At 37.2% G+C, this 16,685-nt stretch overlaps 1 protein-coding gene across 5 annotated transcripts in view; it reads right to left on the bottom strand.

Moving 5' to 3' along the window:
• The window catches only part of lrch1 (leucine-rich repeats and calponin homology (CH) domain containing 1), a 397,155-nt gene that overhangs the window by 93,877 nt on the left and 286,593 nt on the right, over positions 1 to 16,685 (bottom strand). For 3 of the 5 annotated variants that reach the window (XM_051927322.1, XM_051927323.1, XM_051927325.1), the window contains exons 11-15: positions 14,274 to 14,363; positions 13,392 to 13,469; positions 13,256 to 13,292; positions 998 to 1,114; positions 1 to 33 (exon numbers count right to left, since the gene is read on the bottom strand). The exon at positions 1 to 33 is cut by the window's left edge and continues 21 nt beyond it. In XM_051927322.1, coding sequence (XP_051783282.1) covers positions 1 to 33; positions 998 to 1,114; positions 13,256 to 13,292; positions 13,392 to 13,469; positions 14,274 to 14,363 — 355 coding nt within the window. The remainder of the gene's footprint in view (positions 34 to 997; positions 1,115 to 13,255; positions 13,293 to 13,391; positions 13,470 to 14,273; positions 14,364 to 16,685) is intronic. The other 2 variants (XM_051927326.1, XM_051927324.1) reach the window with 1 other exon arrangement.

Below are 16,685 nucleotides of genomic sequence, written 5' to 3'. Positions count from 1 at the left end.
CATGTCATTCTGCTCATCAGAGCTCAAATTACTCTACATACAAAAAACATTTTCCATTAGGATAATTCATTTTCTTTTTTATATATATATCATACATGGGGTATATCTAGACATCATATTGCATTCATTTACTGTTATTCAGATACAAATACTGATACTGATTTCTCATAAGGTATAATACTGTAAAATATTCACTTCATTAGAGAAATTCAAATGGCAAACAGGTTAATCTTTTGCAGATAACTAGCTGTAAATAAAAAAGTATTATTGCACTCACCTTATATAACCCTGTAACACAAAGTTCAACAACAAAAAAAGCAGAACCACCAATACATTGATGCTGAAAGCATAAAGAAATTGCAATCCTTTTTAAAGATAAATAAGCAGGATAAAAAAGGGAGAAAAAATCCAAAAGGAACATAACATGCTAAGATGAAGGTGTCCTCAGCAAAAAGTTAAGCCACTACAACTGAACACAGATATGAGGAATCTGTTCCACACAATCTTTAGGCGAGTTAATGTGGAAGAGTTTAGAATGTTGCATTTCCACTGAACAGACAGACTAATGGGAAGCAGTATGAAGTAAATTCATACTACAGGTAAATGACATCTTTTTCCATTACAATGAAAAAAGAAAATGCACCTTGACAAGTTTAACCCTTTAACTGTAAAATATTTGTATTTACTCAAGTAATTATATAGATACACCCAGGAGTTTTATGTAATTGTTAAGAAGTATTAGTAAAATAATGTTAAGAAAATTTTCAGCTTTCTACTGAGCATTAGCTCTGGGGTTAAAAGGTTAAACAATTTGTGCATAAATGCTTAGCAAATCATTAAAGATGGGAAAATTGACTTGGCATTTCTCCCATGCCTATGGTTTTAGTGTATAAATGGAAAACATTATACAGAAGCCGCACAAAAGTGAGAAAGTGTAGCAGAGCCTTCAGTGGCATGGCACACTAATGGCATCTCATTTGAGCACAAGGTGAATTACCTGGATTATTATTTGTCTCTCATATTGCTGACATGCAAGTTGGGCCTCATGCCTGGCTTTTTCTAGAATCATTTCCCTCCTCTTCTGGAATTCATGCTTTCCATCTGTACTTTCATTCTACAACATATTAAGCACCTTAGCCATTACAAACTCTCAACTCTCTCTACTGTATACTGGATGCAAGTGATATGATCATTTCACTCAGCAGCATGTGCAAGTTAATTGCAATATAATGATTAATAAAACGAATCATAAGATAGGAGATCAAATGTTTCCAAGAATCCTTAGCTTCAAGCTTTTGTTATGGATTGTTAAATTCTCTTTACATATAGTGGGGTTAAACTGTTGAATCTGCCAAGCTTCTTGCATGCATAATATCTGCCAACATGTCTGTACATGATGTAATATTTAACAGCTGCTTTTGGAAATATTAATGGGGAAGAAAAACTTTTGAACAAAGAGAAGATAAAGAGCTAACACTAGACTTTTTCAACATAGTTCTTAAATGTTTAACTTAAACAACAGATAAAAAAACTCATCCCAAAATGTGAATCAACGCACAAACAAAATAACATATGAGCATTCATTTAGTTTTATGGGTTATGGAGCACTGTTGGAACTGCTAGAGAGATCTTTTTAAAAAGTGTTCCTAAATTAAGTTAAAATATTCTAAAATGTTTTAAACATCAATAATATACCAACCATAACATTTATTTATATAGCATGTTTTCATACAAATGATATACGAGGTGAAGAAAGCAAAAAGAAAAAATATAAAAATAAAATTAGACAATATTAATTAACAAAGAATAAAGTAAGGTCCGATGGCCAGGGAGGACAGAAAAAACGAAACAAAAAAAACTCCACACGGCTGGAGAAAAAAACAAAATCTGAGGGGTTCAGAGGCCATGGGACCGCCCAGCCCCCCACTATGCATTCTATCTAAAATAAATGATTTAAATCAGCCCTCATGGTTTTCAGGCTTCACATGGAAGAATTAGACAATGATGGTCATGGGGACCTCTGGCCTTTATTCCATCAATGTAAGGACTGCACAGTGCTTTGATCAGGTGGTGGTGGCACAAATTAACTATTCTATTAAACTATTCTACAGAAATCAAATGTAGGTATTATGGAAACTAATACACATACACATGTACAACCATATATTTAAAATGTGTATAATTAAAACAATACAGTATGTCTAAATTGTGAAAATGGCTTTCGGAAGGGAAAACTCAAACTAGGAGTGCAATAAAGCAGTTCAACAGTCTCAAACATTTGCACAATACAGTATTCAGTATTCCAGTATTCAATGCATTCATTCATTTGAATAAACAGGTGTATTCTACACTGTGTAAATTGAAGTGGGAAAATATGTACAAAGGCTTCTTTAAAGCTGTTTACATGAACAATACAGAACAATTTCATATTCTTTCAAATTACGCATCAAGTAAGGCAAGTAATGCTGTTGACATACACCATGAAGCATGTCAATCTCTAGATCTGCACTGTGGTGAACTGCTGGTGGTCAGCTGCAAACCCACAATGTCTGGCACAGAAGCAGTCTCATTACAGGGTGCGCTAATAGAAGACTAGTCTTCGCAACTACAAATATCAAAGCTAAAAAAGGGTAGTGCCTTAACCAATTTATAAATGTTAAAATATACAATAATATAATGATAACATGTGAATAACATATATTTCAATAACAGCAATAATAAAATCATATCAATTAAGACTTTAAGTGATATTTTACTTATGTATATAAGTTGTTAGCATTTGTCTTTTTTGTTTTATATTTTCATTATTTTAACATATTCATTCTCAAAAAAGGCAAAGTTTCCTAAAAATTTTACATTATTCTGCACACTTCAGATTTCAGAAAGTTGAGAAAGATTTGAAGTAGGAGCATGATTCTACAGACCACACCTAGAAAGTGTTTCCATTTATGTGTAACTGAAGTGTGTGGTAGAGGGTAAAAAGAATGAAAATGTGATTTGAGAGATTAAATGCTTTTCTGATTTTTTAAAAGAAATGTTGGCTTGCTTTGCAAAAAATGTTATTCTTGGACAACTGTGTTCATATTAGGTTTAAGTTCACTTATTCTACTTGCTAATATTATAACTACCAAAATCTACTTTCTTGTTCATCAGTTGTTCAAATGATGCTTTTCCATAGGTGTATATAATTCTTGTGCTAGGCTTTGTCTCATGTTTTTGTTCCTACTACTAAGACTGAAATTGAGTATAATGTTAAAAACAGAAAGGTGAGTTCAGATGGAAAATTAATATGGTTGCAAAATTTTTAATTTGCATTCTGTAACATTTCTGTGCAGATGATTTTCAGATTTAAAACATCATCATTAAATCAATTTTTTTAATATTTTCATTTTTTTTTTAATTTTCATTTGTTCTGCAGATATACTGACTATTTAACCTATGCAGGTTTGGAGTGCAGTGTTTTATTTGGTCTTACAACACCATTTTCTGTTTGAACTGCCTTTGTTGTGGTGATGCAGCATTCCTTCCTCACATTTTATTAAGAAAGCATTCACAGGAAGTGAATGATCACCTGGGGCCTCGTGCATAACGCTGTGCATAGAACTCACACTAAAACATGGCGTACGGACAAAAGCGGAAATGTGCGTCTGCACAAAAAAAATCCAGATGCATAAATCAGTTCATACACCCACTTCCATGTTCTTCCGCTACATAAATCCCGGTCTGCGTGAAATGTAATGCTTGTGCATGCACCTGTCGCCCCTCCCAGAATTATGACTCTGTGAATATGCAAATCAATATAAATAGCCCCTTATGTTTTGCATTCTGTGAAAAGAAAATGGCAAAAGCACAGGGGAAAAAGAAGAATTTCAGCGAATACTAAGTGGAGGTAAGGAAAAACTTACTTGGTTTAAGCAGTGATATAAACAACAAAAGGAAGTTGATGGAGTAACAGAGTGGCGGAGAAACATGAAAGTTCAAGTTCAGAAAGTCACTAAGTGCAGGAAATAAATAACAAAAATATAACAAAATAGGGACACAGGTGAACAAAATGTCCAAATGTCAACTTTAATCTTGAAATTTCCACTTTAATCACGTAGTTTATTTTGTCATTAATGTAAAACTTCATCTTAAAATCGTTTAATTTACTAGTTTCTCAGATCCTATCGTAACTAAAGTAGCATGTTAAATGCTTCTTTCTATGTGTTCTTTTATGTGCTCTATGTGTGTGAATCACTACATGCTTCTTAACCCTTTAACCGCCAACTCCCTAAATATTCCCCAAGCCAGGCGAAATCTGAACAATTTTTGTTTTTTTACTTTTTTACATTTTTCTTACATTTTTTACATTTATTCAAGCAGTATTGAGCACTAAATGTTGTGCAAGTTGCCAGTGTATACACGAAATCTATAAATGTAACCTGAATTCTCAGCTAAGCAAAACATCTTGATACCAAACCGTGCCCTTTTCAATGGTAGATACTGTCGAAACTGTAAGCGGCCCTTCCACGACAATAAACTTTCATCAACTGCAACTGACGGTCCTGGCATGTAAGGCAACTGAAATGCTTCAAATAAATGATCAATCAAAGGACGTAGCTTGAACAAGTGGTCGCGGTTTGGATCTTTCTTATCTGGCTCGTTTCTGTTGTCATTCAAATGAAAGAATTTCAGTAGCAAAGAGAATCGGTTACGTGTCATGACAGCTGCAAAAATAGGTGTTGCATACATAGGATCTGTAGACCAGTACATCTCAATATCTGGTTTTCTGATTATTCCCATCAACATCAAAATCCCAATGAATTTTTTCATTTTGTTTTCATCAGTGTCAAACCAAGCATGAACACGGGAATGTGGAGGTAAATTGGGATTTTTCTCAATAAACTGTGCTGCATACAGATTTGTCTGATGAACAAAATGTCTAATCAAATCAGGTGACACAAACAGCTCATAAAACTGCTCAGCAGTATAATTGTTTACATCAACAATAAAGCCACACGTTCCCTCAAACGAATGCAGAAAAGGTAGTTCACCATGGGCAGCAGCCCAGCTGAGATGCTGGGGATACACCCACTCAGCGCCGTCATCCGATGCGTCTTCATTCACAGTATCATGCAGCGCACGTTGCTGCTCATCACTGTCACTAAAATCTTCTTCAGAACTGCTACAATCATGATCAGAACTGTCCAAAATCGCCTGCAAAGCCTCACTTGAAGTCAGTTTACGTTTCACCATATTCACAGCTGTTACATGCGAATCACGTCACATGACCGGCCAAAACAACCACAGACTTGTCGAAATACATCGTAGTAATAATACCCACGCCAAACCGTCAGTTATACTACTTGCCAGGCATTCATATAACCACAGGCAAATGTGCCGGATAATTCCGGCAGTATGGCGCTAGCATTAAAACAGCGGTGCCGGATATATCCGGCAGAGGGCGGTGAAGGGGTTAAACGGGCTTTCTCTTCTGCCGACAGGACACAGAACACATTACATTCATGATATTACAGTTCTCTGAACAATTTAATAAGATGTATACTTGATATCACTTTCATAATGATAGGGATTAAAGCATGTATTAAACATGGGGACATGGTGGCGCAGTACTAGCAATGAGCTGGCGCCCTGTCCAGAGATTGTTCATGCCTCCCACAAGATGCTTGCTGCGCCGTGCGCGACCTTCGATGAAATAATTTACTACAGCAGTACTGTCTCTCTCAAACGTACTAATCTCCAATTTCTGTTCTTCCTTCAGCTATGTAACAGATGCTGAGCCATCTGTAAGCTTAGAACGTTGATTCTTCAAAACTTTTATGAAACACTGAAATATCTTCGTAGTACATATTTAATTATTCCATCCATCTATCCATCCAGGGTTGCGCCAATCCCAGCAAGCATACAGCGCGAGGCAGGAACAATCCCTGAAAGGGCCCAAGCTCATCACTGCCGCTGTTAACAATATACATTATTTTAATGAATTATTATACTTATCTGTATAATGTAATAAACATAATTTACTGCATTTAATTTTAAAAATGACATCAAGAGCTCCAAGAAGATAGTGCTTGGAAATCTAAATCGAGTTGTCTTCATATGTAAATACGTACTTTATAAAGTGACTCAGGTTGTGCAATATTATAACTGTAGTGCAAGTTTACAATGAGGTGATTGTACTTATAAGTACAAACGGTTCTACCAGGAACACTTGATGGACTGATTGAGTGTGTTTTGAGCACTTAGGATGAAACCGTTTCTGAACCACAAGGTCCTTACAGGAAAGGCTCTGAAGTGTTTCCCGTACTGTATGGGAGATGTTCAAATAGACTGTGCGCATGGCTGAGACAGTGTGTGCTAGATGCTGTGTCCCGATAATCCGATCAGCTGCTGTACAGCTGTGATTCCACACTCAGATACAGTGGGTTAAATACTCAGCGATGCACTGAGAGTAACAACGCTAAAGCAGCTATAGTATTTGGAATAGTTTGGCCATTCTGTGCACTATTATATGGCTATGGGTTGATTACAATGAGATGCCTTAAACTAATAAATGATCTGCAGTTAATTTCAGTGCATTTGATAAAGCCACGTAAGGGATGCGCAAAACCGAGCAAAGAACTTGTGTACGGCAGGGATTGAGCTGCCGTGAAAATGTGCGTGGCTTTACGCCAAGTTTAGTTTTTATACATTGCTATGTGAGCGTGGAAAAGGGCATGCACAACATTTTTGTGCATACACACCATTTATACATGAGGCCACTGGTGTCTCTGAGCAGAGAAGTTGTTCTTTCACATTTTTTGCTTTGTGAAAAGATCTATATGTGGTACAGTACATCTCTCTCAACATGCTATCTTTAATACATTTTAATTCAGTTAAAAGATCTTTGGTAGTAGGTTCCAAAGTGGCCAATTAGTTTTGAGGAGACAAGATTGTGTTTTTTTTTTCTAACTAATAACTAGTTCTACTGACTGAAACATTTCATTCCCAATGGCATCTGCCCTTATTTCCATGCTGCGCTCCTAGCAGCCAATCATCTAAGTATGGATACATGTAGTTCTCTTATTCACAGGTGTACAGCACATGCTACTATCATTTTTGCAGAGATGTTCATTTAAGCTGATGGTTTAAACTGAATTGTTCTATGCTGGAATTCTTTTTTGCTGTATTGGGAATATCATAGTTTACCCGTATTGTGAATACAATAATTATTTGTAAAGTGTGGAAAGAATCTCCTGCAGCTGTCTCTTCACTTTCAGTATTTCTGTTTTGTGGGGCAAATAATAATGAATATTTTTTTTGGTAGACCAGGGTCTGCAGATGGTGGGATACACGAGATAAAGTAACCATATGCCAGGGCTCTGCATTTCCAATTCACTGAGACATACTGAATTAACACCTTCTGTTGATTTGCAGCTATGGTCAAAAGATGCAGGGAATGTGTGTACACCTTGGAGACAGAAAAAGAAAAGGGAATGGAGGGAGGGGGCTAGTTAAGGACAGGTCTGATTTCTGCTAGGAGAACCACTTATCCCCCTGCACAATCCACAATACATGTTGAACAGAGGCTGTATGCTTATTCTAAATCATGGTCTGAATCACTCGACATTTGACATTTTAAATTAGTCAGTTATGGCACAATTCATCTGCATTCCAATTCCATGCTCCAGGCCATGCTCCTGTTTCACCAAAATATTTATTCTAATGATGTGCTGCATTTTTGTACTCCTACAACTAATTGACACAAAAAGTTAAATTAGCATTAAAACTCAAATGAAGTGCCATTTTCTGCTTATTTTCATGTTTTATCATTTGCTGCCTGTTTTTCGGTGTGTGTTTTTGGGCTAAAAATAGGCTAGGAGATAAAAAAAAACACTCTTTTTCAGGGAGTGTGCCCATGCAAAGTACAACTTTAAAATATGGAGACTAAAACAATTAATATAAAATGAAGTCTTTGACGTTGCATTAAATGCTTGGAAGACACAATGTGATCAACAGGAAGCCAAAGACGCTTATAATCACCTTTTCTCTATTTGTGTGGATTTAGAATTGCATGGAATTTTGTTTTTACTCAGTAAATTATATCAAGTGGGCAAAAAATCCTTCTTCAGATTGCTCTGAATATTTGTTTTAAGATAAGAGCAAATGTCAGTCTTACAGATCTAGATGAATACGTGAAGCAAATATTATTAAAATTGTTATTAACACTGAAAGGCTTCAGAAAAAATAAAGAGAGGATTTGAAAATCCAATAATTTTTTTATCTTATTAAGACCAATATGAAAATCAGTAAGACTGAGAACGGGATTTCTCATTGTTTATGCTAAATTTGTTTGATTATATGGATATGAAAACTGACCCATGTCAAAATTTGTTGTAAACTGACATCAAAGAACCAAAAATTGCACCAAATTTATTTTGAAGCTAAACGTCAAATCTAAACGTAAAATCTATGAGAACAACACATCAAGAAATGATCTTGTTAATATCTAAAGAATTATACTGTGGTAGAATCATCATGGAAAAAGGAAAAACAGTCATACAGAAGAACCAATTGGATGAAGATGAACATGCTAGAATGATATTGAGGGGTGCAAAGACAACAGTGAACATCTGCTTCAGATTTAACCAGATGCTGACATCCCTATGTTTTCATAGAATTGAGTGAACTAGGGCATGCATTCTTTCTAACAGATGGCAGGCACTTCACAAACATTAGTACTACCAAATGATGTATAACTGAGGCAATGGACAAACTAACAAAAATATGTAATAAAGATAAATGGAAATGAAAAAAATAAATGAAAATAAAAGAGAATGTTAGGGAGTGTTCTCATCTCAATCAAGTCCATTAAACATGCCCCCTTTAATATAACAAAATGACAGCAGGATTAAATCAGAATAATAAAGAGGGCACACTGGCCTTCCACGGCTTAAGTTTGAAACCCCCACAGTTACACCATCACCTACTTCCCTATTTGTAAGAGTTGATGGGCTCTTAATATATCATGCATCAGCCTTTTTCTTTTCTTTTTTTTATTTGAAACTTCCTTTAATAGGTTATTGTGTCATGTACTGGAATAAAAAATGCAATGCATTTTCATTGTCACACATGACAACGGCCTTATGGGAATGTCGAGAATAATACCCTTGAGGGAGCGTGTCCTGAGTGACATTATAGGTAATGTAGACTGGAGTTAAACACTGAATTCATTTGAATCAGATGAAGCGTAGATTAAGGTAGTAGACTCATAGTCCATGATTAACACACATACATCACAGTAGCTGGCCCAGTCCTATGAGTCAAGAGCCTTAATCTACGTTTTTTCTGATTGAAATGAGTACACAGTATGTGTGTGTGTGTGTGTGTATATATATATATATATATATATATATATATATATATATGTGTGTGTGTGGGTGGGTGGGGTGTGTGCTCAAATATCTGATAAATTTCAGCTATCAATCTTTTTGGAAAGATTTCCAGTTTAACAACTGCAAAATTAAAGTCGTATGATGGATTTTCCGAGCCTTTGCACCAAATCAAAAAGCTTTACCAGGGGATATGTCTAAATCAGTTAATTATGGGCAATCCATATGATGGTTAAATACAATCATGATGGTATAAAAGTAATAAATATTAACGCATCACCCTTTTGTTAAAAAGTAAAGCTTCCAAAATGTGGCTTTCAATTTTTAAAATTAATCACAAAAACTTTTTGCTGTGGGCAGCACGGTGGCACAGTGGTAGCGCTGCTGCCTCGCAGTAAGGAGACCTGGGTTCGCTTCCCGGGTTCTCCCTGTGTGGAGTTTGCATGTTCTTCCCGTGTCTGCGTGGGGTTCTTCTGGGTGCTCCGGTTTCCTCCCACAGTCCAAAGACATGCAGGTTAGGTGCATTGGTGATCCTAAATTGTCCCTAGTGTGTTGTTGGTGTGTGGGTGTGTGTGCCCTGCCTTGCGCCCTGTGCTGGCTGGGATTGGCTCCAGCAGACCCCTGTGACCCTGTGTTAGCATATAGCAGGTTGGGTACTGACTGACTTTTTGTTGTAATTCACCGTTCTATACATCAAATATGAACTGATAAGATGTATTTTAATGTTACATATTAAATTATGAAATATTATCCAATCACATATTATACATCATTTCCTTGTGCCCCTACTGTATATAGAGTGAATCATTTTGCAATTACACTTTATCAGCGACACTTGCCTTTTTATAGTACAATACAACAAAATAGTGGCTGTACAATTATTCTACCTTTATAGTCTAACTCTGTGAAATAATTTGTAATGATCTCTGCCAAAACTAACCATTAAATCAGAATCAATAGTAATTTAACTTAAACAAAGACTGAAATACCGGTAATTTTATTTTACAAACAAATTGATGGCATAATGAGTAGGATAGTGACAGAGGCCATTTTCAAGAAGCAGGGGAATCATGGCACACTAATAAAGCAGATGTAGGAAAAGATCCAAAGGGATGTGAAAATCTATCCATTTTCATCTACTTCATATCTGAATCAAATGAAGCAAAAGATTGCTTTCTTACCTTAACTAATAAGACATAATAATAATGGAGTTGATAAAAGAAGGACTGATTACATCAAGCATATTAAATTAAGTATGTGTTTAGAAGAAATTATAACAGACATTGGGTTAAGAAATACCTTATGTGCACTGATTAACCCACCACCTCTACCTGTTATTATTTATCAAATCCTTGAATGATAATGTGATTTGCAAAATCGATAAAATAAAAAGTAGATTGCTATTCAAATGAAGTAACATTGTTTAAAAGCACTGTCAAATGGAAGGGCTAGAAAACAAGACTTGCCTGTGCCCTCTTTCTAATAACTGAGACATCACGAAATGTAAATTCTTCACAAACTTTGAGGAATCTTGTAATAGTAGCTACCTTGTTTTAAAGAACATTATGCATTATTGCTACAATCCAACCCTTATAAGATTGAATAAAATCAAAATTTGACAGCTGAATGCAATTTTGGAAAGAAGTATGCAGCTTGAACCATGAATTATTTGCCAATAGAAAATAAATCAAATGTTTAAAATAACCTATAAAAAAACAATGTACATTAAAAATGATCATATGTATAATAATTCCAAAAATGTAATTTGTATTTAACTGAAATTCAAATAATTTTAAATAAATCACTGAAAGCTTTACCCATTTCTCTATATTATGTAAACTCTAAATACAATTTTCCAACAACCATATTAATAACAGAAAATTTAACAGATTTTATAATGTATTATGTCCTTATTGAACTACAAGTAAAACCCAATTGGACATGATTTTACTTAAAGTGAGTTGGAGGTAGAGAATGCATTTTAGAAGTGTTTTCAAAAGAAAAGCCAGGTATGAGCAAAGGTCTGCTACAGAAAGTGTCGTAAGATATTTCAGCAAAATCAAATAAGTAACTGAAACCAAAAGTAAAAAGTAAACAAAATTTTCAAAGTGAAAGATTTTTCCCTAGAATTTTTAGTGGTTTCTACTCATCGCTTTATCATAAAGTCTCCTGCGGGCATCACTATAAAGGTTTTAAAGTTCACAGATTTCCCTGTGTGTGCCGCTTTTTTTAAATAAGAAACTATATTGGTGCCGTTTATTGTATTATACTAGCCATACATAAATTCTACAGGAACAACCAGTGAGGAGAGCGAGTGCAGTGTACTGCAAATCCCTTTTTGACAATTTAACGACCACACAAAATCTTTCATGTTGCCAAGAACTTGCTGCAGTATTTGATACAGAGGAGAAGGGCGTATATAGATTAATATTTTTACTAAACTCATTTTTATAAAAATTATTTGAATAAGCGGAAGAGAGAATTTGCCAATCCTTCATTGCTTTCTCACTCGCAGGCCAAAATATAACGTCTGAGTGCTCTTTTGTTCAAAGACATTAAGCCACCCAATCTTGGACCATTTCCCTCAGAACACAGCCACTAAGATACAACTGGAGAGGCAAGACCTGATATTTATCTTCTACTTGTTTTGATTTGTGCGTGGAAACGTTTCTGGGCTAACATTAGGCTGTGAAGTAAAAGAACCTATTTTTCAGCAAAGGGTGTGTCACTTGTAAAATACAAAGGGCATCAACAAATCAATTGTAAAAACTAGTGTTAAACATTTGTGTATAAGGGATACTCCCAAATGCAATGTTAATCTGAATTTACTTCAAATGTAATGATAACTATTAATGATAACTACACTAGTGACATACTATTAAGACAAATTATGAATAAGCTATTTATTTCATTAGGAGTGGTAAGTTCTGGGACATTATACTATACATTTTTGTGTGAAACTTCAAAATAGAGCAACAGAAAAAACAATATCAGAATTAAAGGCAATGTATGGAAATATGGGTTGACCATAGGCTGAAGAGTTAGTTTCTTTGGCATCAGAACTTCTTAAACCTGAAATTACCAAAAACTGGACCCTGAACCACAACAATGCACTTATTCACTGTGCACAGTCTGTTGCAAAGTTTCTTGCTGCAAACACATTCTAGTGCTTCTACAGTGACAATATTCACAAGATCTGTACCATGTGACATTTTTCTCTTCCTTAAAAAAATCATTTAAAAGGATGCTATTTTCAAACAAATTAACACATTTAAATCATGTACTGAATGATTTCACATATTTCTCACCGCACAGTCCCAATAAAAGGAGTAACAGAAACTTTGAAATTATAAAAACTTTTTAAAAATACATTATTTTCTTCATTCAGTAAGACCTTAAAGGTCCATATTGTGAACTCTGCAATACATATGAAAAATATGCTTACCAATACATCAAAGGCACTTTAACATACCTTGGAATTTCATGGAACATGCATTTGCTATCATGATGTTTCAGTTGGTATTAGCAATTAAGCCACACTTTCCACAATATGTTAGAGGCTACCTAGTTAATGTGGTTATGCAAAAATATTAATGCCACAATACATATAAGTATATAAAGGCTATTTTCATGATAATCAAAACATCTACACCAAACGTGGACATATACAAAAGTCTAAAAAGGCTATTGATAACAGAAACTGCTACAACAAACAAGTGGACAAATATTGTGTAAGGTATATTTAAAATTAATTATATCTGGATAAAGTTTACTTTGATGTTCAGATTGAATCCAAATCATCAGAGATTCCTAAATATAAATGAAGTATTGTTTAGTACTTCACAACATTTTCAATACATTTTTAAAAAATTCAAGTAACTTACCTGGTATGACATAGGGAGGCCCTGCGTCATTTGCCCACTATAAACAAAAAGTAAAACATGATAATCAGCAGTTTGCACTCCTTCTCATGTTGTATATATTGTCAAGATTCTGGGGTGTATCTTAAAACATACTTACTTTAGAGGTGAATCTGGTAGATCCGTAGTTTGAGAGAATATTTGATCCCCTGTGCCTAGTTTTACGTTCATATTCAGTCTAAAAAAAGTAAAAGTAACAACTGATGAGATTAAATATCTCCTAAAAATGAATTTCTATAACTTCTTATATAAAGACTTTGAGGTTTTTCTTTTTATACTAGTACTATAATTGGGGCACTACCATGCTTAAATGTATAGTTTGAAATAAGAGTTCAAGATGGGATGCAAGCATTTCACTGAAGTGCAAGGTAACTGATCACAGATCATGTCTTGCTGAATTTTAATGTTATCTCTATGATATATTAACATGTTGCTTAACACAAATATCTCTTAACAAGTTTCTGTTTAACAAATTTGAATACCTCATTATTCTGATTAATTTATCTGATATCCTGAACCTCCTGAATGAAATAAAATGTAAGTAACTTTGGTAAAAGTTGCTACATAAAATAAATATAAAATAAATAAAAAAATAAATAAAATTGCACAGGTCTCTTCTGTCCAAAATACTAAAATAGGTAACAAGATGGAATTTTCGAAATACATTTAGTCCCTCTTTTTATCTATGGTTGTTTTGATTTGCATTACAAATGAGGTACACTACAATTAATTTGCTTTAATTATATATTTTTTTACTTTATGTATCATGTATTTTAAATACTGATATGCAATATTTTGTAGGAAGTGCATCTTTCAACTTAACAATCAGTAATTAAACCAAAATTTAAATTCCTAAGCACTACTTTTGCCTAAAAAGTAAAATTAATACACCAGACAGAAAGTAAAAGTGATCAGGAATGTTTTGTTAAAAAACCTTAAAGGAAAGAAAACTGTTAATTACATAATGTTTAAATCAGACTACCTGTTTGGGTCTTGTAAGAGCTCCACTGCCTCTCGAAGCTGGTTTATCATTTCAATAGGAATTTCTTGGCTGTTGGCTGAATTTGGTGTTCTGTATTAAAACAATAAATTAATTATCATTCTCATAGAACTTATGCAAAACTAACATCTGCCTAATTCTGAAAAATGTTTTTAGAAAACAATGTCCATCAGATATTTCAGGAAGTTTAAACTGCAAAGTTTAATATCAAGTAAACAAAATGGAGAAACATTTAAAGCATTTTAGGCAATCATAATTTGCACTTGTCTTAAAAAACAAGACAATGGAAATATGCTAAGACTTTATATATATATATATATATATATATATATATATATATATATATATATATATATATATATATATATATATACAGTATACAGTATATATTGTGATGGACGGCTGGGGATCCTGCTCGGACAAGACGCGCTTTATAAGAGAAGAACGGGGGAATGGGTGTACTACCAGGAGTACCTCCCCCGGGACACGAGAGGGCAGCCCTCTGGGTTTACATCGGGGCCACGGATTTAGAGCTCAGAAGCTCAACCCGCTGGGGGGTCCGTGGTCATCATCAGGGGGCACCTGGACAGCTCCAGAGTCTGGGCATACAGCACTTCTGCCACATCCGGAAGTGCTGCCAGAAGAGGAGCAGGGTTCCTATGCAGCGCTTCCGCCACATCCGGAAGTGCTGCCGGAGGTTAATCATGAGACACCTGGAGCACTTCCGGGTGCACTATAATGGAGGCCGCCTCACTCCATTCAGAAGCCAGAGTCGGGAGAAGGAGGACGAAGCTTGGGAAGAAAGGAGTAGAGGCGGCGAAAGGAAAGAAAGGGAAGATTGTTATGTTATTGGAGCACTGTGTTGTGTGCGGGACAGTATAAAGAAATAAACGTGTGTGTTCTGGACATTCTGGGTCTGTGTGTCTGTCTGTTGCCGGGCTATCTTCTACAAGGCATCCCAGATGGGACTCTCCGCCTGTTTCAAGGCCGGGACCCATCGTTAAAAATAATTTTGTGGGCAGTCCGGCACAGCAGGTGAGCCCACACACGAGCTGCGGGAGCGGCACGCACACAACACAGTGAGAGCGACTCACCCCACGGACCGCCATCGGTCCACAGAAGGGCCATTTCCCCCTGGTACAGAAGGTCGACAATGGGCGTAGCCAGAGTGCAGTGGGCTCCCATGAGCGCGCAGTCGCTGAGGACACCCGGGACGGCATCGTGTCTACAAAGGCCATGCCGAGGCAGGTGCCTCTGACAGACGGGACCTGGGAGGTAAGTGCCCTGCCAAACAGCAGTCGGCCCTGGGGGGCCGGACTTGAGTTTTCTGTTGCAGGCAGGGACTTCCCGGATCCGTGTTGGTGGCATACGCGTGCCGATCCACAGGCGTTCATCAGCACGGCGGCAGCAGGAAGAGCTGCGGAGGAGGAGTCGCTACAGCTCGAAAGGCCGTGGCAGCTGCGAGGTTGCCCGGAGGCATGCCGCCGCACCAGGAGAAGGGGAAACAAGATGGCCGCGGACCGGAAGTCACTCCCCAAGACAGGCAAGGGATTGGACAGTGTGTGTTGCGTACCCGCCGGTGATTCGTCGAAGGCGGGACCAATTAATGTCCATCCCGAGCTGGGGAAGGACCTGATTGGGCAGAAGGAGTGGTCCCACAGCTGGCAGCCGGTGCGTGTGGCTGACTGTCTGTGCTTGCTGGCGGCTCTGCGCGAACTGGGGGAGTTCCTTCAGCCCGCAGTGTTGCTATTACAGGTGATATGTGCCCTCCGAAAGGAATTGGAAAAGCTGGAGGGGAAGGCGGTCGCATCCGTGACAATGCTGCGACAGTGGGTGGATCAGCGCAACGCTGGAATCTTCGGCCGGAACGGCACATCGGTGCAGGAAAGTAAAACCGGCACCGTAAAGGAAAAGGAGGCCCCACTGAAAAAAACTGTGACGGAAGTGATCGGATTCAAGTAGGGGGGGCTCCGATAGTGGACGCGACGGTGGGAGCCGATCGCGTGTTGAAGGGGGAAAGAGCGAGAGGGCAGGCCGGACGCTGGCTGATGAGTGCCGCGGGTCCTAGTGTTCTATGCCACAAGCCAGCGTCGGTCTCACACTACTCCACAGGGACGCAGATAGGACAGGGTCTATACCTCTCCCATAGGGAGACCCAAACCGTCACAGCGCCCCAGAGAAAGAGGAGGAATCGAGGGAAGAGAGCTGGTTCCTCCGATATGGAAGGACGTGAGGCAGGTTGCTCACGTCCAGAGAAGGGCCACCCTCTGCAGAGGCAGAGGGAAACCCCGAACTTGGCTGAGGTGACGGGGGTGTGAGTGGTCCTGTCTGATGTCCCAACTAGGGGGGCACAGAACCTGCGGAGGGGGTGACAAAGGGGCAGATCCTGGGGTA

Source organism: Erpetoichthys calabaricus, chromosome 4 (assembly GCF_900747795.2).
Source record: "Erpetoichthys calabaricus chromosome 4, fErpCal1.3, whole genome shotgun sequence".
Taxonomy (NCBI): Eukaryota; Metazoa; Chordata; class Cladistia; order Polypteriformes; family Polypteridae; genus Erpetoichthys; species Erpetoichthys calabaricus.
The sequence above is the reverse complement of the archived record's forward strand: the minus strand, read 5'-3'. Positions and strand labels throughout refer to the sequence as shown.